At 37.6% G+C, this 24,146-nt stretch overlaps 2 protein-coding genes across 3 annotated transcripts in view; one reads left to right on the forward strand and one right to left on the reverse strand.

Annotated features, from left to right (window-relative positions):
• ITGA4 (integrin subunit alpha 4) overlaps positions 1–7,474 on the forward strand; it is a 70,141-nt gene extending 62,667 nt beyond the window's left edge. Inside the window, exons 25-29 of one of the 2 annotated variants that reach the window (XM_084892586.1) lie at positions 190–309; positions 1,368–1,466; positions 1,838–1,957; positions 2,485–2,620; positions 5,858–7,474. In XM_084892586.1, coding sequence (XP_084748712.1) covers positions 190–309; positions 1,368–1,466; positions 1,838–1,957; positions 2,485–2,586 — 441 coding nt within the window. In that variant the 3' untranslated portion in view covers positions 2,587–2,620; positions 5,858–7,474. Of the gene's footprint in view, positions 1–189; positions 310–1,367; positions 1,467–1,837; positions 1,958–2,484 lie in introns of both variants that reach the window. The other variant, XM_084892585.1, reaches the window with a different exon arrangement.
• CERKL (CERK like autophagy regulator) overlaps positions 3,192–24,146 on the reverse strand; it is an 82,851-nt gene continuing 61,896 nt past the window's right edge. The window contains exons 5-13 of the mRNA XM_084892631.1: positions 19,348–19,490; positions 13,446–13,520; positions 12,483–12,660; positions 12,299–12,358; positions 11,676–11,701; positions 11,474–11,582; positions 9,681–9,777; positions 5,707–5,885; positions 3,192–5,047 (exon numbers count right to left, since the gene is read on the reverse strand). Of these exons, the coding sequence (XP_084748757.1) occupies positions 4,966–5,047; positions 5,707–5,885; positions 9,681–9,777; positions 11,474–11,582; positions 11,676–11,701; positions 12,299–12,358; positions 12,483–12,660; positions 13,446–13,520; positions 19,348–19,490 (949 nt within the window). The 3' untranslated portion in view covers positions 3,192–4,965. The remainder of the gene's footprint in view (positions 5,048–5,706; positions 5,886–9,680; positions 9,778–11,473; positions 11,583–11,675; positions 11,702–12,298; positions 12,359–12,482; positions 12,661–13,445; positions 13,521–19,347; positions 19,491–24,146) is intronic.

A 24,146-nucleotide genomic window follows, 5' to 3' on the forward strand; every position in this document is an offset into this window, starting at 1 on the left:
AAGAACACATGTTCCAGTTCAAATACTTTATTTTATAAAACAAACATTGTTTAAATTGTTTAAAGTAAGATTTTTAAAATGCCACTAACAAAAACAGATCTTTAATTCCATGAAAATTATTTTAGCCATCTTCTAAAAAAAAAAAAAAAGTTGAAATGTTAATGTAGCTTTTTTTGGTATTCTTTCAAGTTCTGCACAAAAGCTGACCCACATTGTTTGAATTTCTTATGCAATTTTGGGAAAATGGAAAGTGGGAAAGAAGCCAGTGTTCACATTCAGCTGGAAGGCCGGCCATCCATCTTAGAAATGGTAAGTCTATTCAGAACCTGCAAACTATACCTAAGTGGGATGGTATGTAGGGAAGCATTCAACAAATTAAGAAGGTATTAATACAAAAAAAAATTTAGAGTGAAACTTATCTGTTTCAATTATTTTTCTTTATTGATGAAGGTATTACATGTGTGTCCATTGGTTATGCTTATATACATGCATAGAAGTCCTTTGGTTGATCTCTCCCCTCTTACTTTAGCTGAATACATTGTTTAAATGACATGGTTTTGAGTAATTAAATAGATAATTAAGAATTAAGATGTTTTCTTTAGGAAGTATGTTCAACTGTTGATAGACCTTGATTAAATCAAAGAAATTGACTACCTTAACATTTTGTATAACCTTAAAGTCCTTTCCAAACTATTTTAAATTATGCTTAAAATCTAATCTTTTAAGACCTTCAAGAATATATTCTCCTTCAATAATATATTCTCATCTTTCCCAATGAATGCTTAAAACACCTCAATTGTGCATACAATTTCAAAAGTCCTTAGTGTCTGGAGATTCTCGCTTATAAGTCTCTGCATTAAATAGTAAAGCTCTGAGTTCATCAACCTACTGATTTGATATTTGAATGCTATAACTTATTTGTACCAGATTTTCTCATTACAGTATTAGGTAGACTGTGTGTATTTGATCAGAGCATCGAGATGACAACCACAACTTAGAAAGAAATAAAATAAATTTTAGGAAAGGTTTATCAAGTGAAGAAAGTCTTATTTTGTGGTTAAAAATTCAATATCCAGGGGAAAATACACGACAAACTAATACATAATATTTAAATCAAGTTATCTGCATGCCATGGCTATGTTTAATAAAAGAATTTCAACAAAATGGTGCCATATAAATTAATACCAAGACCATGACTTGAGAATCAAAGTAAGCTTTGCAATTAATTACAAATGGTGAGGTAAATTGGGGAAGATTAGTTATGAAAACTTCTAGATAGTAGGTAAGGATCATGAGAAATTAGTTATTGTTAATGTCTTCATGAAATAAAACTATGAATCAATAGAGATCTTTCATTTATTAAACAGGACGAGACTTCAGCGCTCAAGTTTGAAATAAGAGCAACAGCTTTTCCAGAGCCAAATCCAAAAATTATTGAACTAAACAAGGATGCCAGTGTTGCACACGTAAGCTAAACTGAAACATTAAGACTGTAGGAAAAATAGTATTGCTAGGGTGGTTAGTCAGGAAAATAATTTTTTACTAGATCATGGAGGGCTTGAAATACTTTCCTGAGAGTTGGTATTTTCCACACCTGGAAAGAGGGAGTGAGCTTTTTAAGGAGTTTAGGATGGATTGGAGGAAGAACTACAGAAAAAAAATCCATTGTACTTACTGTTTCTGCTGATCAGTTACCAGCATTTCCTGTGGTTATATTCGAACCAGCAAGAGAATGGGATGGGTAGTTCTAAATACTATTGGGGATGGAGGAGGGAGCTGCAAAGGAAATAGGAGCAAACTTTTAAACTGGTGGTTCTTTGTTTTGGTTAAAATGTAGGTTTGGCTCGAAGGACTACATCATCAAAGGCCCACCCGTTATTTGACCTTAGCGATTATTTCAAGTAGCTTGATACTTGGACTTATTTTACTTTTGTTGATTTCATATGTTATGTGGAAGGTAAGCCTTTCTTTAATAATTACCAATGTTAACTCTCTCAAAACGCAACCCTTGACTTTCTTAAAGCCAATTTGTGCCTCCCAAGTGACTGTACAGTACTGATTTCACCATATTTCTCCTAACTTCCATATCAAAGTTGTAGAAAAATATGTCTTTTTTAAAGATAACTCATTTTCAAAGAAACATTTGAGAAACACCGCACATTATGTTGAATGTCAATTTTAGAGATTTCACACATGCTTTAGTAAGTCCTGCAGTAATTGCTCTTTAATCCCATTTTTTCCAAACTAATTTTTACTGACTCCATGGGACACAGTTTAAGAACTATAGCATAGCAGGTCCTCAAATGGTGTCAATTATCAATTAGCCTATGAAAAATTTGATTTTGTTGTTATACATTGTTTTTAATTAAAATCATAGAAAAAAATCATAGAAAATATCACCGATGTTAAGTTGCCATTGATTGTCTAGATATTTTATGAGTGTAATAACTGCGCACTAGTGATTATATAATGATATTTTTTCAGGCTGGCTTCTTTAAAAGACAGTACAAATCCATCCTACAAGAAGAAAACAGAAGAGACAGTTGGAATTACATTAACAGTAAAAGCAATGATGATGCTGATTAAAGACTTCTTTTAAATTGAGAAAACCAAGACTCAGGTATATAATAAAGAATTTAAGACATTGTTTACAAGAAGCCATGAACTTTGCTTTGCCCAGAGTTCTTTTATGTACTTTTTACTCATAACCTTGTGACATACTATGTCTTAAGGCAAATGAAAAAGGTCTTGTTTCAGTTAAGTGGATAGAAAACACTAACACATTACATTAAAGATAATCCCTTGAAGATATTCAGAAATAAAAGTGCATCTGAATTAAATCACAAACTTGATTGAAGAAGTCTTGGACTTCAAGATATGTGCTTGCTTCAGCAAAATTAGAAATCCCTAATCTTCAAGACTTGTTTGAATTATGTTCTTTAAAAATATTCAGCAGGAATTTTTCAAAGACCTGTTTCCTAATGAATGAAACAGCTCTTTGAAAAAATTCTGCTGAATATTTTTAAAGAAAGCATTTTACCTTTAAGCCCTTTACTTGTAATACATTTCCTATGGGCTTTGATCAACCACCACTCACAGTCTATGATTAATGGACCTGAAGAGCAAACTTCAGACTGAACTTTAATACACTGGTTTGAACTTAATGGGATGACTTCTGGGTAATTGTTGTTTATACCTATGGATTTCTTCTTTCTGTACATACATAACTTTGAAATATACATATATGTTCACATAGGTATAAATCCATAAGTCTCTCCTGTAACCATTTTTTCAAGGATACCCCAGAGTAAATTTTAAAAATCTATCATTTGTCAATTTTCTTATTTACAAAACAACAGTACTTAAAATTCTAAGTTATATTCTGAAACAGATTGTGAATGTTGCACTTTAACTGGTATATGTAAAATATGAAAACTGTACCTCACAAATACTTTTTTTTAAAATCAAAGCTCTGTAAAAACAGTGATTAAGGAGAAATATACTGATACTCTGTAAATAGTAACTGGATATTACTCTTTTCATATGTAAGTGTTAAATGCTTATAAGATCAGTCTCTTCTGGATGGAATTGGGGAAACATAATTTATAATGTTTAAATAGATTTAGCTTATATCCAGTTAATATAACATCGAAATTCCCAAGGTATATGTTTTAGTGATCAGTGAAACATTTTAAATTTTTTTTGGGTTATTTTAGAATCCTTTTTATAATTATATAATTTATATTTTCAAATTTTAAAGATAATCTTTTCTATTATTTATTCATACATATGAACTAGATGCTGATCTTAGAATATAATTTCATCTGAACTGGGCTAAATCTGTCTTTATATATAAAAGAAGACTGTGGCCAAATTTTGAAAATCTATTACAAGATGTGATCAAATAGATAAATTAGAGGTCAGTCTCTTCTATTATGGAAAATATTCCATAGGAAATATTTATAGGAAGTCCCTGCCAAAAGCCATCTTCCTCAGACTACCTAATTGCTGTGTAAGTTATCCATCACAAGCCTACAGTCTGTGATAGATGGAAAGTGTAAAATGCACAGAGATGCATGAACATGAAACCTGTGAGCCAATACCACCTAATTACATTTATAATATTAAAATTATACTTTTTTTAATAGAAACTATTCAGGAGAATGCCTAGAATCACTGATGAAAACTGAAGCTCAAATTTAGAATTTCGTTCTCAAGGATGATCTCTTGAGGAAATTTAAATTTGGTTCTTTTCCTATTCAGAAATGACAGCATTTCAGGTGCTATTGAAAACAATGTTATAATGGCCAGTACACATGACTCTCAGGAGCAAGAGGAGAGCACAGTACCCTAATGGGCCGGATTCTGCCCAGTTAAGACGTTTTGCAAAGTTTTAAACTATGAATTTTAGAACCCTACCACTTTGAAGTAAGAAAATCAACTTGAGTTTTCAACTTTCAGAGAATATTCACAAAATTGGTACCATAACAACTTAAACATAGGAGGGAGTCTTATTGGGGAAGTTATTAGAGAAAGTCCTTAATGGGGAAGTTGTTATTAGAGAAATTTTTAAAGTAATAGTAGTACTATTTCTGGTTAGATTGAGTTGTATAATTTTGAAATTTAAGCTCATTGTACAGGTACCTCATTAGGAAAATCAGGGCATTCTTACATGAACTTTGTGGTCTATTCATACCAGACTACAGGATATTTAACATCAGAACTGATGGACTCAAATCCTGAAAAATGGAAGAATGTAAATTATTTCACTTTGGAATTATCCAGGTTAAAAAGTAGATATAAAAACATTCAAATAATTTTTGGTATATTCAAACCCTCAGTGCTAATTTTTAGCAATGTCAAAAGTAGCAAGCAATTTTAATTTCTTTAAAAAATATTTTTTCCCTGCTGGGATATCTGTTTAAAATATGTCCATTCATATTAAAATGTTAGTTCATATGTTTGTTATAAACAATTACATGTTACTTTGGAATCATTCATTTCTTCCATGCTTTCACCATAAAGATTGATAAGTCTTGGGTGTAATCTGCAAAGAATAAAATAATATGTGTAATTGATTATTTTATCAACCTATCATTCTGTTATTTTTCACACATATACCAATTGAGTACAGTGCTTAATACCAAGTGCAAGTCTAATGACAGCCAACAAAAACATACACATTCATGGCAGAGATGAAATCTAGAGAAACTGGGGCAGGATGTGTAATAAATCAGCACTCAATTAGTATAAAGCCTTGACTAATATTCTCCATTGTTTTTGTAAAATGCAGGCAATTGTACAGATAGAGAGCTCACCAGTTGCTCTTGTTACTTAAATGCTATGTAAATTACATGGAACTGCCAAATACAGATTAAATTGTAGTCTGCTACTCAGTGTCACCAAAGCTTAAACTTTTGACTCTCTTCAAATTCAAAATGGAAATTGTAGACATGCATTGTCTGTACAGTGTAGACTTATAACCAAAGAAAATGTGTTAACTCTCCAAAACAATTGATGAATAAGTGTATGTAAAGTCATACTTTATTAAAATTATACATTTATCTGTTTATCCTTCCCTGATTTTCTAATAAAAAAAAATCTAGCCAATTGCTTGCTTTGATAGTTAAGAAAGAAGGCTTCCATTATATTAGCAGTTTTGTGTCTACTGGTGGACATAGAAGGCAGTGAAATCGTTAGACTTACTTAACGTGGACCTCTGATGTAACTTCCATTAAGTCGCCATCTACATTCCAGGGGAAACTGTTTTCTGAGGCAGTTTCATGTGGTCGATCCTCCTCCTCTAGACTGTATGCACTGGTTTTATTCCTTGGATAAACTTTTACTTCTTCAACAGTGTAAGTCTCAACGAATGGAAAATTGAACTAAATAAAACAAATGGACCTCAATAGACACTTCTCCAAAGATGACATACAGATGGCCAGTAGACATGAAAAAATGTTCCAACATCATTAATCATCAGAAAGATGCAAATCAAAATGACAATGGGGTATCACCTCACACCCGCCATCATCAGTGGCCATCATCAACAAACATCAAGTGCTGGCAAAGATATGGTGAAAAGGGAACCTTCGTACACTGCTGATGGGAATGCAGACTGGTAGAGCCATTATGGAAAACAGTATGGAGGTTCCTCAAAAAATTAAAAATGGGTCTGCCATTTGATCCAGCAACCTCACTTCTGGGAATATATTCTGAGAATCCTGAAATACCCATCAGTAGATGAATATATAAAAAAGCTGTGGTACATTTACACCATGGAATACTCTGCTGCAATAAAAAAGAATCACTTTCCCTTTGAGACAGCATGGAGGGACCTTGAGAGTATTATGCTAAGCGAAATAAGCCAGTCAAGAGAAAAAGTATCACATGATTTCATATGTGGAATCTAACGAGCAACATAAACTGATAAACAAAATAGATCCAGAGACATAGAAGTGTGGAACAGACTGTGGAATCTCAGAGGGAAGGGAGGGGTGAATGAGTAGGATGAGATCAACCAAGGAACTTGTATGCATATATGCATAACCCAGGACGTGGACAATAGAGTGGGGGTGGGGGGGAGAGGGAAAGGGTCAATGGGGAGAAAGGGGACATATATAAATGTACATACATAAATGTACAATAAAGATTTTTTCAACAATAAAGTTTTTTTTAAAAGCTGTGGTACATTTACACAATGGAATACTATGTGACTATGAAAAAAGAAGCTCCTACCCTTTGCAACAGCATGGATGGACCTGGAGAGTAGTATGCTAAGCAAACTAAGCCAGTTAGAGAAAGACAAATATCACATGATCTCACTCACATATAGAATATAATGAACAAAATAAACTGACGAACAAAATAGGTCCAGAAGTATGGGCGCATGGAATAGAATCACAGATCTCGGTAGGGGAGATAGTGGGAGGGGACAGGAAGAAATTAACCAAAGAACATCTATGCATACCAATGGACACAGACAATAGCATGGTGAAGGTCTGAGATGGGGCAAAAAGGAGAAAACGGGAGACATCTGTAATACTGTTTAAAAATGCATATAATCAGGGTGTTTCCTTTCTCCCTAACTGTTAGTGCACATTAAGAAAGTTCACTCTGCTCTCTCTTGCAAGCAAAGATCAACATGCATGCTTTGAAACTAATTATAGGCAGGGTTTCCCAGTTTCTCTGGAAGAAAGAACTTTCTAAAGCTTTCCTACCTCATTTAGATCTAGCAGCTGGCCAAGCTTGTTTTACGACAAAACAGTAAATCTCTATGAAATTGTATACAGTAATGATATTGTAGAATTTCCAATTAAAGACAATCTTTAGTACTGGTCTATTGATACAGAAGACTTATATAATCCACTGACTTGATTAGTAACTTGTCAACTAGTTTAGCTGATATAAAGCAAAGTCTAGTGTAAGCTTTATACTTGGAATTTAATTCAGAAGAACCTAGGATTAAATTTATGAAGGAAAAAAAAAATTCAATCTAATGTTTGACAGGTGTTTGCCTGCTTCATCCCCGCTTTCAACGTGGCCACAAGTTGCAAGATAATTGTGTTTAGAATAGTGTAAACTTCAAATGTCAATTTTTTCTTGTTTACAGAAACTAGTAAAAAAATAACGTACATACTAGCAGAAATGCAGAGTACTCGTTTATTTTAGTTTCCAGATAAATGACATGAGGTTTATTCTTCATATTATCTACATGTTCTATCTTCCTCTGTCCACCTATAAACCTCAATAAAGCACAGAAATTTAGAAGTTGACAGAAAACTGAAATTTTTCCAAACATCCTTATTTTACTAGTAGAAAACACAGCGCAGTAGATTTTTCTAGTTTATATTGGATCACACACTGGGTTTCAGTGGATTATGCTGGGGTTATATGGTGGCATCGGCTGTTCTGATTAGAGGGCCCCAAGCAGTTCTCTGAAAATGCTTAGGTCTCTGCCTCAGATTTCCCATCCAAGGACATCCCTCATACTGTGCACTTGTAAATATCTCTTCTTAATCACTCATTGTCTACATAGTCATTCATTGTAAAAATGAGCTTGAAATGAGTCATTCCTAACTGGCTATTATAGGCTAACCTGTGTCCCTCAGAAAGGTATCTGGAAGTCCTAACTCCTACTACCTGTGAACGTCATCTTCTCTGGAAATAGGGGCTCTGCAGGTGTAATTAGTTAAAGATGGGGTCTTTGAGGTGGGCACTAATCCAATGGGACTGGTGTCCTTGGAAGAAGAGGAAACTGGGACACAGAGAGATGCCAGGGATGTGCACACACAGTGGAAAAAGCATTGCGGACGCAGCCAGAAGGCAGCCCTCTGCGAGCCAAGAGGGGCCTCGGGAGAAACCCCACCTCCTGGGCTCCTCCCATTCAGATGAAATGAGTTTCTGGGATTAAGCCTCGCAGTCTGTAATATTGGCATGGCAGCTCTAGCAAACTGATACGAGGACAGAAAGAGGAATTCTGGTAGAGGATGGTAAAGAGGTGAGGCCACAGTGGGCAAGGGCCAGAACACAGAGGGCCAGGCACCTGCTGCGGACATTAGATGTCAGCCTGATGACGGTGAGAAAGGCATTGTAGAATTAAGCAGAAGAGAAATCAGATGCGTGTTTTAGGAAAAGCCCCTCAGAAGGAGGTTTGGAAGACAAGAGCAGGGAAAAGGAAGACCAGAAAGAAGGCTATTAGAAGCTAGAAGGAATGAGTTTTGAAGTGAGGAGAAGGAGCAATTTCGGAAACATTTCAGAGGGGAACAAACAGACTTGCGTGGGGGGTGGGTTGTGAGGAATGAGGAAGACCGAGGAGTCAGAGTAACTCCAGGCGGGTGGAGGGATGCCATTGACCTGTGTCAGGAACCATGGAAGGGGCCCTTTAGGGGAAGAGACAGTAAGGCCAGCTATGGACACAGGAGGCCTGAGAGTTCTGTAACCGCAGCACAGAGAAAGCCACAGTGGCCCTGCAGGTCAGAAGAGAAGACAGTGGGCCACACTCAGTTCAAAACGGGGGGCCATGTGATCACCCAGGAGGAGGTGTCCTGAGAAGACAAGGAGGCTACCAACAAATCCCTGGGGAAACACTAGCATTTAAGGGTTTTAAAGTCCCTCCCAAAAATGATGGTAAATGTGAAGGCAGAAATTGATGGACAGGGGGAACTGTCCAGATACAGGATGGAGTCAAAAGAACCTGAAATGGAATTTTTGCCTTCCGTGGACTGTACACAGAGATGGGGAGGTAAGAGGATCACCCCGCAAATGATGGTTTCCAATGTGCGCTACCATTGTTCATATATATGAACATTCAGTTCAATCTAAAGATGGTTCACTACTTCTCATTCTGAAGGGCATCCCTAGCAGGTAATTTTAACCTTTATTCACTTCATAATTTCAATATAACACTAAATGTCCTATTTTTGCACAAAAACCCAAACAAACCAAGAAGACACAAATATATAACCACCAAGCCATAGCTCAAAAAAAGGCCAATCTATATTGTAGTACTAGTGGATGCTTTTCAAAATTTGAAGGAAGTACAGGTTGACAAAAAAGTTAATGTATTTGGAAGAAAATAAAGCCTTCTTATGAGGCAAGACTTGATGTCAACTCTTGCAACATATCACTGTCCATGCTTAATAGCTTTGCATATAAGTAACAAAAAGAATTTCCCATACCTGATTTTTAACACTGGCGTATCTTTTCAGGTGTTTTATAAATTCCTGTCGAGAGGTGTTCCGTGCAATTATAAGAGCCATACTTCCATTATTTAATCTGAAATTAAATATTTGTATTTGACATTAAGTTTATTAAGAGATTACATCAAAATTGACTCTATATCAATCTTTCTAAAACATACAACATTTACTAGAAGTTTTAGGCAAGAGAGATAAATCATCATCACATTAAATTTATTTAAAATTCTTAGATCATATTTTGCCGTTATTTTTAAATGACACACAGCATTTCAAAATGCTTTTATTAAACAATTGTCTTCTCAGCAAGGGCTTTTTATAAAATGAACCATCATGCACCCTATCCATATATCAAGATGCAATTTAAAATCCCATGTATTCACTTAAGGATTCTATATGTGAAACCACATGTTTGTTAAAGATGTATTGTAAAATAGTTAATATGTACCAGTGGTATAACAAACAGCTCAACACTTTCTAAAATCTGACGTTGATTTAAATATTTCTTTATGGGCAGGTCTAAGTGACACAGGAAACTAAATCAAACTGGCCCTTGGGTGGATGACACGAAATGCTGCCACACATGTTCGGTTAAATGACTGAGCATTTTAATCTTGCCTAGCTGTTTGGTTCGATATAAAAGAGACTGTAAATTTAGCATGTGTGATTCAGTGCCAGAAAAGCCACTCGCAAATGTTTGTAGCTTTAGAAGGTCATTTGCAGAAACGCATGTGAATGACTTCTGGCTCAATTCCAGTGGAAATACAAAGTTATTCCAAGAATAACAAAACAAACAAAAAACTCTTTAAATCTTATGGAAGCTCAGGTGAGAGCTATATGGACATTGGAGATTACCCATCATTCACTCAGTTTACATAAAAGGAAAAGAAGACCCCAAGCTTAAGTGATTTGATCAGAGGCACACACACACACACACACACACACACACACACACACACAAACACACACAAAATGATCACAACACCAGAGCTCTTATTCCTCAGGGCTCAGTGCTTCTTTGACTTGTTATGCCATCTCTTCCCAACCAAAAATAAACAACACTGAAACAGTATTTTTTTTTTAATGTGCTCAATTTTTACTCATAATCATTCTAGTTAAATATTTTGCAGGGAAGTTGAAACTAACCATTACAATAATGTTATAGATTGCCAAAGTACATTAGTCATTCTTTTATTCCACCTCCAGGGAAAATCTAGATTTGACTACATTATATAACATTCATGATCTTTTCTTCTATGCTCTACAGAAAAGGGAGAGAAATTTTCGTTCCAATAATGGACAACTACTGAAAAGAATGTGTAAGAGATGAAATATCTATATCTTATGAATAAATAGCTATATCTATGAGACAATATATAAAATGTCTTATAGAAAATGTGGGTAGTAGACTTTTATTCATATGTACCACTATTCACATTAAGTGTAATAAAAATGTTTCTTTTGATTAAAGGTATCAGATATACACAAATACATGCTTTTCATGCTACAGGTATTTATGTATGCACTAAAATTGGAAACCAGAATTAAATACAATATTCTCAACAACTGGTAGATAAACCTAAATAACAGCTGTTCTGAACTTATTCTGATGACAAATTCCTGAAAATCTCTGATATTATACAGTCAAGGACAGAATACCTCTTCATAATATTCTAGGTAGCCAAGAATTGGGGCAAGGAGGGGTAGGTATTATTCTGCAAGAAAATTTTGGATTATAGGAAAGTATCAATGGTTCAATAAAAACACTTACTAACCTGGTATCAGGTGCCAAGCCTCTAGGTGCCACTGAACACAGGCAAGGAATTGCCATAATGCTGACATTCAAGAACTGACCCTGGATCATTTTCCACTGAGCATTACAGTCTAAAGATATGAAAAAGACAGTTACCTTCCCTCACCACAGCAAAATGGCACTAGAACCTGGGTCAGTTCTCAAGGAGATGCTTTTAGACTCACCAGATTTGGGAGATCCCTGTGCCCTTCTAAAAAATAAGAAGACAAAGGGGGAAAATAAAGACAAAAATAACATCTATTAAATATGAGAAAATTATAGGCTCCTACGTTATATATAGTAAATGTTTTCTTATATTAGACAGTAAGTAAAAATATGTGAATAATTCCATTACTAAATTATATTGCATTGATTCATTTCTAGGTAGCATCACCAGTAAAAAATGATTTTCATTTTTTTAAAGACTACAGCACTTCCTTGGTGTGACTTTGGTTAATATTTGTACTCCACACCCAGCCAACTCTCATGAGGACAGAAGCTATGGGTTCTGTTTGTCTATTTCTTTTTCTTTTGGTTCATGTATCCAAAGTGCTTCAAATATAGTAGGTACACAATATACAGCTGTTGGGTGGATGGAAGGATGGAATGAATTAATGGTTGTATCTGGAGACAGAAACCAAACTACATGGCCTACCAGAATCTGTAGAACTCCATGATTCTGTATTATTCACTAGTACGCTAGAAAAGCAACCAAAGGTCACAATCGAACAAACTGTTTATATCAAACTATTATATGCTTTAAAAAAAAAGATACAGATATAGATGTTGCTTTGAACTTTCTACTTACCTTCCTTGTAAATCTGGAGAGCTGTTAAATGGCAAAAATGATATTTCACAGTCCTCTGGCCTAAAATACAACAAAATATGTTATTAACACTCACTGATTCTGAGATATAAGATAAAATACAACAAAATATGTTATTAACACGCACTGATTCTGAGATATAAGAAGGGGGAGGAGAAAGACTTACTTAAGTTTTGCCAGTGCCTGAATTACAGCAAAATCCCTCCGTTGGGTAGGGGACATCCATCGATGTTTTTCTGCCAGAGCCAAAGTCCTTCCACCAAAGCCAAACATGGCCGAGAACCCAAAGCGAAGAAGCTTGCCAGTGGTGCTGAAGGTGCAGACATCGACGGGTTGTATGTGCCCTTGAATATTATATTAAATGTTAGTCAACTGTGCAAGAGCGCCAGTTGTCAAAATGGCAAGCACAGAAGAGCACATTTATTTACTTTTAAATCTCAAGCTACTTTATACCATAGTAAATACCTTTGCTTTCTCTCCATCTTTACCTACAACTACTGGAATTGCCATTGGCAACTTTTTCAGGTTCTAGGAAAGAAACAAAGCGGCAGATTTTGCAGCTTATAGCTATTTCATATAAAGCCTGGCTAGGATGTGATGTTGTAATATGTGTGAAAAGTAAACAGATTTAGGAGCAGTTCTGCATTGCATTTATCCGAGTGTTTATGTTTTCCATCAATTGGGATAATAAAAGGTCGAGTGGATGTACAGTGATTGAAAAGCGTTATCATGTGTTTTTTTTTCTTCTTTTAATAACATAGTGCTAGCCCTAGAGACTTGGTACAGTCCACCAACAATATCTGATATACTGGAATAGTGTGCATGGATTTTCTTGACCTGGTTACAAAATCATGATCTTACAACATATGAAAATGTATTTTTTTTCTATCAATATACGATAGCAAACTTTACTTATTGCTCTTTATAGCATCTGTATTCTGGGAAGACAGGCAGTCCAAACAGAGAAGTGTTGCCTAATTGACCTTTGGGTTTTAATTCAACCTTTCTCTGCTATAAGAGATAAAGACCCTGTCTTTTCCTAAGGCAAGTCTGACAGGAATAAAGCAGCCTCCCTTAGAGTAATATAGAAACTTGCTTGTAAAACTCACTCCTTTGAAACAATTCTTACCCATTATAATGTGCAAAGTTGCGGTTACCACGTGAGAGATTCCATGGAGAGAATGTGCCAGCACGTTGGTAGAGCCTGCCAAGTCAATTTTAAAACATGTACAGTCAGTGTAGCCTAGGTCACAACGCAACGATTTGCTCTTTGTGCGGATGTCATTATGTAGTATTCAGATGACAAATTAATGGAAATTTGTTGCCATTCTCAGCTCAGATGCACATCAAATGAGTGATTCTTTAATTTTCAAACAACTTAAAGATTAGAAAATCGTTTATAGTATCTCCTTACTTATAGCCTTTTCAATTTGAATGTTTATTTTCTACCCAAACTACTAGCTATATCAAAGTCTACTCCATCCAGCTTTAATAAATGGGCTTCTAACTTCCACACCAAAAGGAGCACCAACAGCAAAAGGGTGTTTCTGGAGAGCAGAGACAAATGCATAAATACATTAAAAAAATAATAATAAAAGTCCCAACAGCAACTAAGAAAAGCACATAAGATCACTACGAAGTCCAAAGGGCATGCTTTAAATACAATTAATAAATCTCCGAGATAAGCTCTCACCCAAACAGGGATTCCCCTTTATCTGAAAGCGGTATCCTACATGAAGAAAATATTTAATTCCATGGTATTTGCCATGGTATGAAAATCTGTATTGAGACAGTATAGACTTCTGATTGTCATAATCATTAAGATAATTTAAAAACCACGTGAATTTTTCTTACCTACAGAAGAAAAGAGCTCTCTCAAGTCAGGCTCCTATGGCATTTATGTCTCTGAGATCCTGGGGTCAAGGTCTGCTTTTGAAGGGGAAAACACCAGCTAGCCCCCGCCATTCCCACGAGGCAAAAGCATTTAAAATTAAGCAGCTACAATTTTTCTTTAATTAAAGAATATGAGAATAAAAGCTGCGGGCTGTGAAAACATGGATGTTCTATGTTCTGCGGCTTTCAAGGCAAAGGTTTGTCCCTGGATTGGTGAATCAGGAATAGTCCTGTGTGATCCCTCGTTAATCTCCAATTTGCATCACTTTGAACCTATGTGTGCTTGAGCTGCTTAGATGGAAAAGCTGAGGTTACAGACCATCATTAAAATAATAATAATCATTAGGGATCTATCTAATCATTAATGATTTCCAGACCTCTACTAATACCAGTGCAAAGAGAACTCCACCTTAACCAACTGGTAAACTGGCTCCAATTGCTTGAGCAAAAGGTAAGGTATGCTCTGACCCTTGTTATTCGGAATATGGCCCAGGGTCCAGCAGCAAAAGACAACACCAGGTGCTTAGTAAGATCTACTCTCAGGCCCCACTCCAGACCGACCAAGTCAGAGTCTGCATTGTACAAGACCCTCGGGTTATGTGGATACAGACTAACCTGGAGAGGCACTCCCAGGATGCACGGCCCAGGGATCAGCATCACCAGCCCTACTTGGGAGCTTCTTAAAAAGGCAAATATCTGGGTTCCACCTACAACCCATGGCAGTGGAAATGTCTGGGAGGAAGGCCCAGGGAGGTATCCCTGTTTTGGCAAGTTCTCTAGTTGATTAGTATGCACCCTAAGGTTTGAGAACAAATGATCCAGAATGAAAGGTCCACCTGTTACTCAGTGGATCTTTACCCGGGAGTCAAATACCTAGACCTTTTTAACCCTCACTGCCTGCCCTTTGGCCATCTTATTGCTAATGAGTCTGGACTGGCAGAGGGGAGGGGAGGGGACGAAACAGATAAGTCTATTTTGCTTCCCAGTCAGATTTATGGTGAAGATTTTAGAGGAGGCCATATAATTAGAGGGAGATATTTAGGATTATCAATGGATTACAGTACTCCATGAAACACATTCCCTCCATTACCATGGTTAATTAGAAATGGCCATAAAAGCATTCCTCTAGAAAGGCTATTAAAAAGCATAATGTAAAGTTGTCATGTGCAATAGAGAATGACACATATCATGACTCAAGAAAATAAAGCCTGTTTATTCCCTGTGAGTTTGAAGTATGCTAAGCATGCCCAAGCACAAATGTTTTTTGAGTGTTAGAGATCACTGTTTTTATTTTTATGTCTTCTAAGGCTTTTCAACTTTGCAACTTGCCCTTAATTTCATTGCACTTGGCAGTGATGACAGGCATGACCTTCAGAAAATTATTTGTCATCTTCTACTCTAATTAACCTGTACCTTAGTCCTTAAGGTGTTGTAGGCTCTACATTAAAAAGAAATCATATTGTAGTAATTATGCATGGTTCCAGGGGGTCCTGGAAATATCAGGGGGAATAATTTGTAAAGTATATGATTATCTAACCACTATGCTATACACCTGAAACTAATACAAAATAATATTAAATATGAACTGGAGTTGAAAAATATATTTTAATTAAAAAAATAGCCCTGGCCAATGCTGGTTGTATCATCTTCCTGTTTACTGAAAGGTCGCAGATTCAATTCCTGATCAGGGCATAGTCCCAGATTAAATATTGGTTCCCTGGTCAGGGTGTGTATATGAGGCAACTGATCAATGTTTCTCTCTCACATCGATGTTTCTCTCCCTCTCTCTCTCCCTCTTCCTCTCCCTAAAGTCAACAACATACCCCTGAGGATTTTAAAAAATTAAAAATAAATGAAGTCCATGGGGGTGGGGAGATGGGTGTTCATGAGAAAAGAGGATGCAAAATTGTAAGACTCTAGACTTCTCTATATGTTGTGTTGTTGTTTTTTGGATAATCCAAAAGATAGAGTACAGTGTGCTGAAACAAAATGTGACTCATCTGAAGAGTTGTCTACATGCTAAAAGAACATGCTGCTCACATAAATAACTGTGTAATTTTAGCATCCTCACAAAAACCAAAAATGGTCTACCTTACCGTAAACATTTTAATAAGCCTGAAAAATTCTTTTTCATAACGTTACCAGCAAATGCGGCTCACTCACCACCACCTCCCCAAACCTGTTAAAATGTGCCCGCTACAGAGTGAGGACAGAAGTAGGGGTCCATGTAGAGCATGAATGATGGAAGCTCCAGGCAGAAGCCAAGGAGGCAAAAAGAAAAAAAAAAAAAAAAGGAAAAAAATTGTCCTTGGAAGTGCAAGCACTTCTGCAGAACAATTAACTTAATTAACCAGATGCCATGAATATTCATAAGGCCGTTAATGTCTCCCACATCTAAACAGATAAATGTGATGTAATGACTTCCTAGTCAAGCATATCTAAAATTCTCAGGAAAGCTGCACCTACACGTTGGTTCTATGCCCGAAATATCATAGAAATTAACAGTCCCTTGGCAATACTTAATTTTCCTCAAATTAATTGGAAAGCATGAATTTATTTATGTGAATTCTATAGGAAGATATGGTTTGCAGCCATCAGTATGTGGATAGAGCCTTGTTTTACAACAACTCGATTGCTTTGCTTATTTTTATGTCCACTCAAGCTTTTTTCCCTGTCCTCTCCCCCACCTCACACAGGCACACCCTTTCATCCAAATCTCTCCGTAATAGTTCCTTAGCACCAGTTCCCATAGCAACAAACACCATTGCTAATGGCCAGCAGTTCAAATACAGGCTTCTCCACATCTGATCCATCTGAGTCCGACCATAATTCAGCAGCTCAGTCTGCTGGCTCGGTGCAGTAATTTACTAAGCACCCTCCCTCCGGGTCTCTCTCTCCAGGAGGCAAATGGCTTCAAAGGCAAACTGTCTTCTGTGTTCAGCTTGCAAACTTCCTGCCTCGCTCTGTTCTGCTGCTGCCAAAGCCCTGAGTAGGCATAGGGTCCTCCCATTAAACACGTCCTCACGTGCCTTCCTCCTCCCGTTAGATGGGATCCACACGCTGCAAGTCCTGTACAATGACCAGCGTTGGGGAAACAGGCTGTATCTTCTAAACCACATGTGTCAAACACAAGGCCCGCGGGCCAAATCCAGCCCGCCAGGCCTTGCAATGTGGCCCGTACCGCGCTGTCATCACTGCACTCCGCTGTCAGTTTATGACATTGTCAGTTTATGACTGTTCAGTAAACCATTCGGCCCGCGATTTAGGCTGGATTTTAGATTTTGGCCCCTTCTCTGATTGAGTTCGACACCCCTATAAACCATGAGTATGTCGATGGCAGTTCTCCATGGCCAGTGTATACAAAAAATGCTTTCAAAATCAGAGATATGCTTAAAACGCATAAAACTTGGCACTACTCCTTTATAAAATCTGACTTACATACGTATTTATAAGTGAATCTAGCCAACAATTCACTTTCTGTTAAACGCACAGCTGTGGGGACAGCCCTATTTCCTCTTTCGATTCTCAGGAGTCAAAGAGTGACCTCGTAAGTGACAGTGCTAATGAAGAAAAAGTGACCCACGCAGGTCCCCTATGCATGGAAGAAAATTCTGGAAAGTTCCACCACTGAAGACAAGAGAGCTACTAAAGCAACACAAAAAAAGTCAAAGTGGCTGGCCCCAAATGCATCTTTTTCCCCCCTAAATTGAGATTTTTGTTCTCTTTTTCTTAAAGACTACCACATATTTTTCTCTATATGATTGACAATTAATCAGGGTATATCCAAGTAGCCTTTTAAATTCTTGTTTGTATAACAAACTTTATATTCTAAAAGGACATTGAAATATCTTTTGATCTTGGTCAATGCTGAATATACTGAAATCTATACTAAATGAATGTGATTATCAAAAGGACTGATTTTTCTCAATCATGTACATTATTTCTATTTTCATAGAAAAAGTAATTCTTTCTGCTTTTCTTTAGAGAAATGTGTGATTTTTTTTTTAATGAAAAGAAATAATCACTTTCCTTCACTATTGTATGTTTAGTATTTTTAAAGGAGTGACTCACATAACATCATAAACTCAAGAAAGGTGTTTTCTTCTCTCTGGATCCCTGTGTGCTCCTCCCTCCTAGATCCCTGTGTGCTCCTCCCTTCTGGGTGCCTGTGTGCTCTGGCTGTTCTCCCTGCCTCTGACCCCCGTGTTCTCCTGCTCCCTTCCCCTGATCAGGAATCATCCTAGAATGGCTCCCAGCAGGTTGCTCCCTTGCTCTGAACTTCCCATTGTTCCCTCCTATTTATCAAATACCATCCTGACGTCTTCCTATGGCATCCAGGAGCCACCATATTTTGAGCCTATTTTCATACAATAATCACCCAACAAATTATCCATTTTCTATTCCTCAACATTCCTGGGTTTTTGCCTTGGCATTTTTTTTTTTACTTTTGCAGGCAAAAACCCATTCTTTTTTTTTCTTCTTTTTTTTTCAGGCCAGATCCTATCGAACCCATTTTTAGGCCTAATTCAAGTGCTGCTTACTCTATAATATCACCATTATATTCCTTCACCCAATAAACCTAGCTATTGAGTGTTCGCTCTGTCATGTTCTATTCTGTTCTAGTTGCTAGAGAAGCAGCAGTCAGAATAAATCCTCTCGGTGTTGTCAAGGTTATCGTGTACTCTTTGATTAGGGGGGTTACCATACTTTCCCTCACATGAAGCTATCTGTGGTTTGGCTGGAGTGGCCTTGTTTTGAAATTTCATGATCTGGGACCGTGTAATCACTGGACCTTCGCATGGAAAGGTAGAATAACAGCAATCCCATTTATCGATTGGCTCACTATGTATCCAACTCTCTGCATACTAGTAAACCTCCTAACTTAATAACCTTGTACTGAAGTGAATATTATGTGGGTTGCCTCCCTTTTATGGATTAGAAAAATGAGGCTCAAAAATATTGAATAGCTTGTCCAAGCCTCACGTCCTTGCTGGTGAAGATGCCAAGCTTGGGTCTCGCAGACTCAGAGTTTACGTGTTTAACTCTATATTCCCCTGTCTAGGTTGGGAGTAAAACAGGGGAGGGTGGAAGGAGAGAAGGAGAGGGTCCGTTTAACAAAGCCGTGGCCGCTCCCTTGCCTGCCGGTATCACCCCGAGCGGCAGCTGGGCTCGGGCAGGGCTCAGGATGCGGTCTGTTTCCAGGCCGGCACTCTGCTGGGCTCTGAGGAGCAGCGCATGGGCTACTTCGCTGGCAGAACCGTCTCCGCCAACGCAGACGACACTAGAAAACAAGAAATTACATGAGACAATGCAAGACTTCAACATCGTTGATAATAACTCACGAGACCTGGACTTTACCTATTAATCTTCTATATTCTATGTGTGTGATCACTAGACACCGCCCCACATTTTAGTATGTGGTAGTGGATAGGAAGACACCTGCACTCCATGGAATATCATACTTTCAGCCATTCCCTCCATGGATGTAATAGATGATACCCATGGAGTAAATATTTTTAAACGGGTAAAGAGGTATCGAAGGTGCAAATTCACATCTGACCTGCATTGTGCTCTGTTAATATCTAAAATCACATTATTCTCATTTTTTAAATGTTAATAATAGTGATGGGCAATTCCTTTCACTGATACAAAACAAAGTCATAAAATCCTGCTCATTTTCCATATAGCTCTAGAAAGACTGAAATAAAAGTCGCGTAAAGTATGAGGCTTTAATGTAAGGAATGGCTAATTATCATTAGTGTATGTCTGTAGAGACTGCAAAGCTGGACTGGTTTTCATCTCCTGGACATTACTGCTAAGTGGCACTTCCAAAATTAGTGTTACTACCCTCTGACCCTAGTCAGCACAGCTCATCTCTTTAAGACTTCATGAAAAGCAGACTACAGGGCCTTGGAGGTGGGACTCCATGAAAGTAATATAGAAGGCATCAGACATTTGTTTCATAATCACTTGTACTTAGAAGACTCAAAATAACCTTAAGTAGTAAGATCACCTCAATTTTATCAAAAGAAATATTTAAAAATTTTTAAGTTTTTTTTTTTTTTTTTTTCCTTTTAAGAGAGAGAGGAAGAGAGTTAGAAACATCAATGAGAAACAGGAACATCCATCAGCTGCCTCCTGCATGCTAGGGATTGAGCCCACAACCACCCAGGCATGTGCTCTGACTGGGAATCAAACCAGTGACCTCTGGGCGAGTGGATGGACACTCAACCACTGAGCAACACCGGCAGGGCCACAAAAGGAAGACTTTGTCATTGGAAACGTGTCACAACTCAAGGGCGGAGCAAGAGCAGAAGAGCACGTTCAGTCTAAAGGAGAAGGACTACTCAGCTCCCACCCACACGGCCTGTGGGGGCCGGCCTCCAGGACCACATCTTCTGAGGCCACAGATTCTGGTTTGGGGTTGTCCTTTCATCTGCAAATACTAGCATTTTATCTATTTAAAAATACTATGTGCCAAACCAAACAAACAAACAAACAACTGCTCCCCTCCCCGCCAGCCTGCAGGTCATAATCACAGGGCTCACTGGTTCCCTAAGCTCCAGATGTTGATGAATCCGGAGGCTGAGGGAGCTTGTCCGTCAGCTCTCTCCACCCTGTTCTCAGCCTGGCTGACCCTCACCTAGCTGAGGTTAGCCATTTGGTTGCACGTAGCCCGAGATCCAGGTCCTCTCTAGTTAGAACAGGCTCTTGGATGTGCAATACGACCCAGGCCATTTTGGACTCAGGGTATTGTTTTGTTTCTAAACTGATTCCATGGGTTCACATTGTGGCCACTGAATCAGAAGTGATTTTATCTACTCAGGGACAATTTTATATCAGACTAGAAGCCTGATGCAGGTAGATTTGTGCTAGAATGGGCCTTCCTTTCCCTGGCTGCTGGCACTGCTTTCACTCTGGCGCTGCCTTCCTATGCTGCCCAGAAGCTCTGAGAGACTGGGGGTGGGGCAAAACGCCTGTGTCGTCGCCATGGCAACAATGCAAGCAACCAGTCTACCGCCCCACCCCCATCTGCTAGATGCCTGTGCATGCAAATTAACCTCCATCTTTGTTGGGTTCATTTGCATGTCACTCCTGATTGGCTGGTGGGCATAGTGGAGGTATGGTCAATTTACATGTTTGTCTATTATTAGGTAAGATAATATCTTGGCTCTTTTCTAGAAAATCTTCAGAATTCTGTAAACTAAGCATTAGCCTCATCCTTATAAATGAGGAAGCTAAGGTTTGATTTGAATCTTATCTATATGATTTTAAAGATCTCTATGAGCAAATTTCCAAACATTGTATAAACTTATAATTTTCAGATCCATGCCTGTCTACCTACTGAGGTGTGTGTGGCCCAAAAGGAGCTTGTAAAATCACCTAACAAAGCATCTAACTTGCCAGGACTGGTTTGGCTCAGTGGATAGAGCATCAGCCTGCAGACTGACAGGTTCCAGGTTCGATTCCGGTCAGGGGCATGTGCCTTGGTTGCGGGTACATCCCCAGTGGGGGGTGTGCAGGAGGCAGCTGATTGATGATTCTCTCATCGATGTTTCTAGTTCTCTGTCCCTCTCTCTTCCTCTCTGTGAAAAATCAATAAAATTAAAAAAAAAAAAAAAAAAAAAGCATCTAACTTAATGCCAAAGGTCTTGACTCTTTTGTACAGCATAGCAGCCTCTGGCCCCTGGGATCCTGCATCCAGTTAGAACATCATGTACACGTTAATGCGTGTACACATTAACTAGAGTTAGTACAGATAGCCTTTCTATGAACACTCTCTGCTATAAAAGCCTTGGAAATGTTATCATCACACATATTTTGAAACTATAACAAATGATGATTACAATAAAATAACATTTAGTGAGTAATTACTATGTACTGGGCACTGCTCTCAGCACTCACCATGTATTAACTAATTTAATCTGAACAATAACTGTATACAACAGATATACATTCATACTCAACTTACAGATTAGAAAACTAAGGCATTGAAAGATTAAGTAACTTTTCCAAGGCCCCGCCATGGTAAGTGATAGAATGAGGATTTGAAATAAGACAATTTGGCCTTGGAGACTGCACTTTTATTCAAGATATCACTTTCCTTTCCTACACTATGTAAAACCTCATTGAGGATAGCCATATGAGAGTTTTATTACTTTGAAAATCAGTTTACCAGGATAACTAATGTGAAATTAAATGAGTTAGAGAGGTATTTATTTATTATTTTGACTCCTACTAGATCATTAAGATCATTTCCAGATGTAGTTACTAGACCTACAAATATACTTAATACAAACATATCACAAGGGTCTGGATACTACAAGCAAAGGTTGGGGGAGAATCAACCGTTCATAATGAGCTACTTTAACCACACTTAGGAGAACATAACCCTTAGTGTAACTAATATTTGGCATGTAGCCTATCATATGTTTTTAGGATAAGTTGATTTTTTCTTGCCATGGTCCAAAGTAGAATGATTCTGTCTGGAAAAGTACAACTGGGGGCTATTATCTTATATCTCTTTATAAACATAAAATAAAAATTAAATGGATGTTTGTGTATTTACCTATCAACCAATATTATTTTTTAATTATTCACTATATTATTGGATTTTTTTCATTTAAAACATTTTTGAAAAAGAGATCCTTTTCGCCAACCTTAACTATACGGATACCATGGTCAATGTGATAAAATGTCAATGTGAGCCAAATAATGTTTAAATGATTGTGGTTCTAGTAAATGGTGAAATTAACAAAATAAGTAAAAATACATAATTAAATAAATTCAATTAGAAAACATGTCAAACAAAATAGGAAAATATTAGTATATTTATAATTGCCTAAGAGCTACAGATTTGCTTAACCATATTTACACTATACATTCAACTGTTACTGCTTCACATCTTTTCTTGGCCTTTGCAAAACTTGCTATTTGTGCCCAATAGAGGGGCCAATATAGAAACTGACGCTCCTAACATTTCAGCAACAGGATCTGTTTTCCAGAACACACTGGAGTTGCACACCAGCTGTCATGAGTACTGTACACTGTCCTTGTTGGCTTTAGAAATATGTCACAATGTGTCTTCACAGAAACATATGCAACTCATTAATCCGAGCAAATGACATTTCTTAAACAACACTTACCAAACCATTTTCGCTTTACCGAAAAATACACACAGAATCTTTCTTGGATCCTAACCCCTCTGTGTCTACAAATAGCTCCCCTCCAGAGTCAAGCAGAGCTCATCCTTGGAGGAATGATGCCCCACTCTCATCAAAATCCCATAGAACAGTGAGGCTCCTTATCCCACCCTGGAGTCTTCATATATCAATAGATTAGGGGTGTCGAACTCAATCAGAGAAGGGGCCAAAATCTAAAATCCAGCCTAAATCGCGGGCCGAATGGTTTACTGAACAGTCATAAACTGACAATGTCATAAACTGACAGCGGAGTGCAGTGATGACAGCGCGGTGCGGGCCACATTGCAAGGCCTGGCGGGCTGGATTTGGCCCGCGGGCCTTGTGTTTGACACATGTGATATAGATGCTTCAAAAACTGTTCCCATAGAGGCGCTCTTTGAACAGGTTCAGGGTCAGGGAACTCAGGACTGTAGGGCACTGCATTTTCAAATGGTCCACTTGTTAGAAAATGGTTCTTTGGAAGTGACTAAGAAATGACATTTCCATTGTTCTCCTCATACACCTCTCTAGGTAATTCTAAGCGTAGAGGATTAAAATGACCATTTTATTAAGATCCCAACAACCATATCAGTTTCTACTGGGGGGGGGGGGGGGAGGATGAGCCCAAGGAAATAAATGAGCTATTTAAAGGATCTTATAAAATAGAGAACTTTCAAGTTACAGTAAGTCCTAACTAAATCAGCATACTAGAGTTTAAAAACAGTTAATTACTGGAACTCAGTTCATATAATGAG

This window comes from Pipistrellus hanaki (genome assembly GCF_964339955.1).
Source record: "Pipistrellus hanaki genome assembly, chromosome: 8".
NCBI lineage: Eukaryota > Metazoa > Chordata > Mammalia > Chiroptera > Vespertilionidae > Pipistrellus > Pipistrellus hanaki.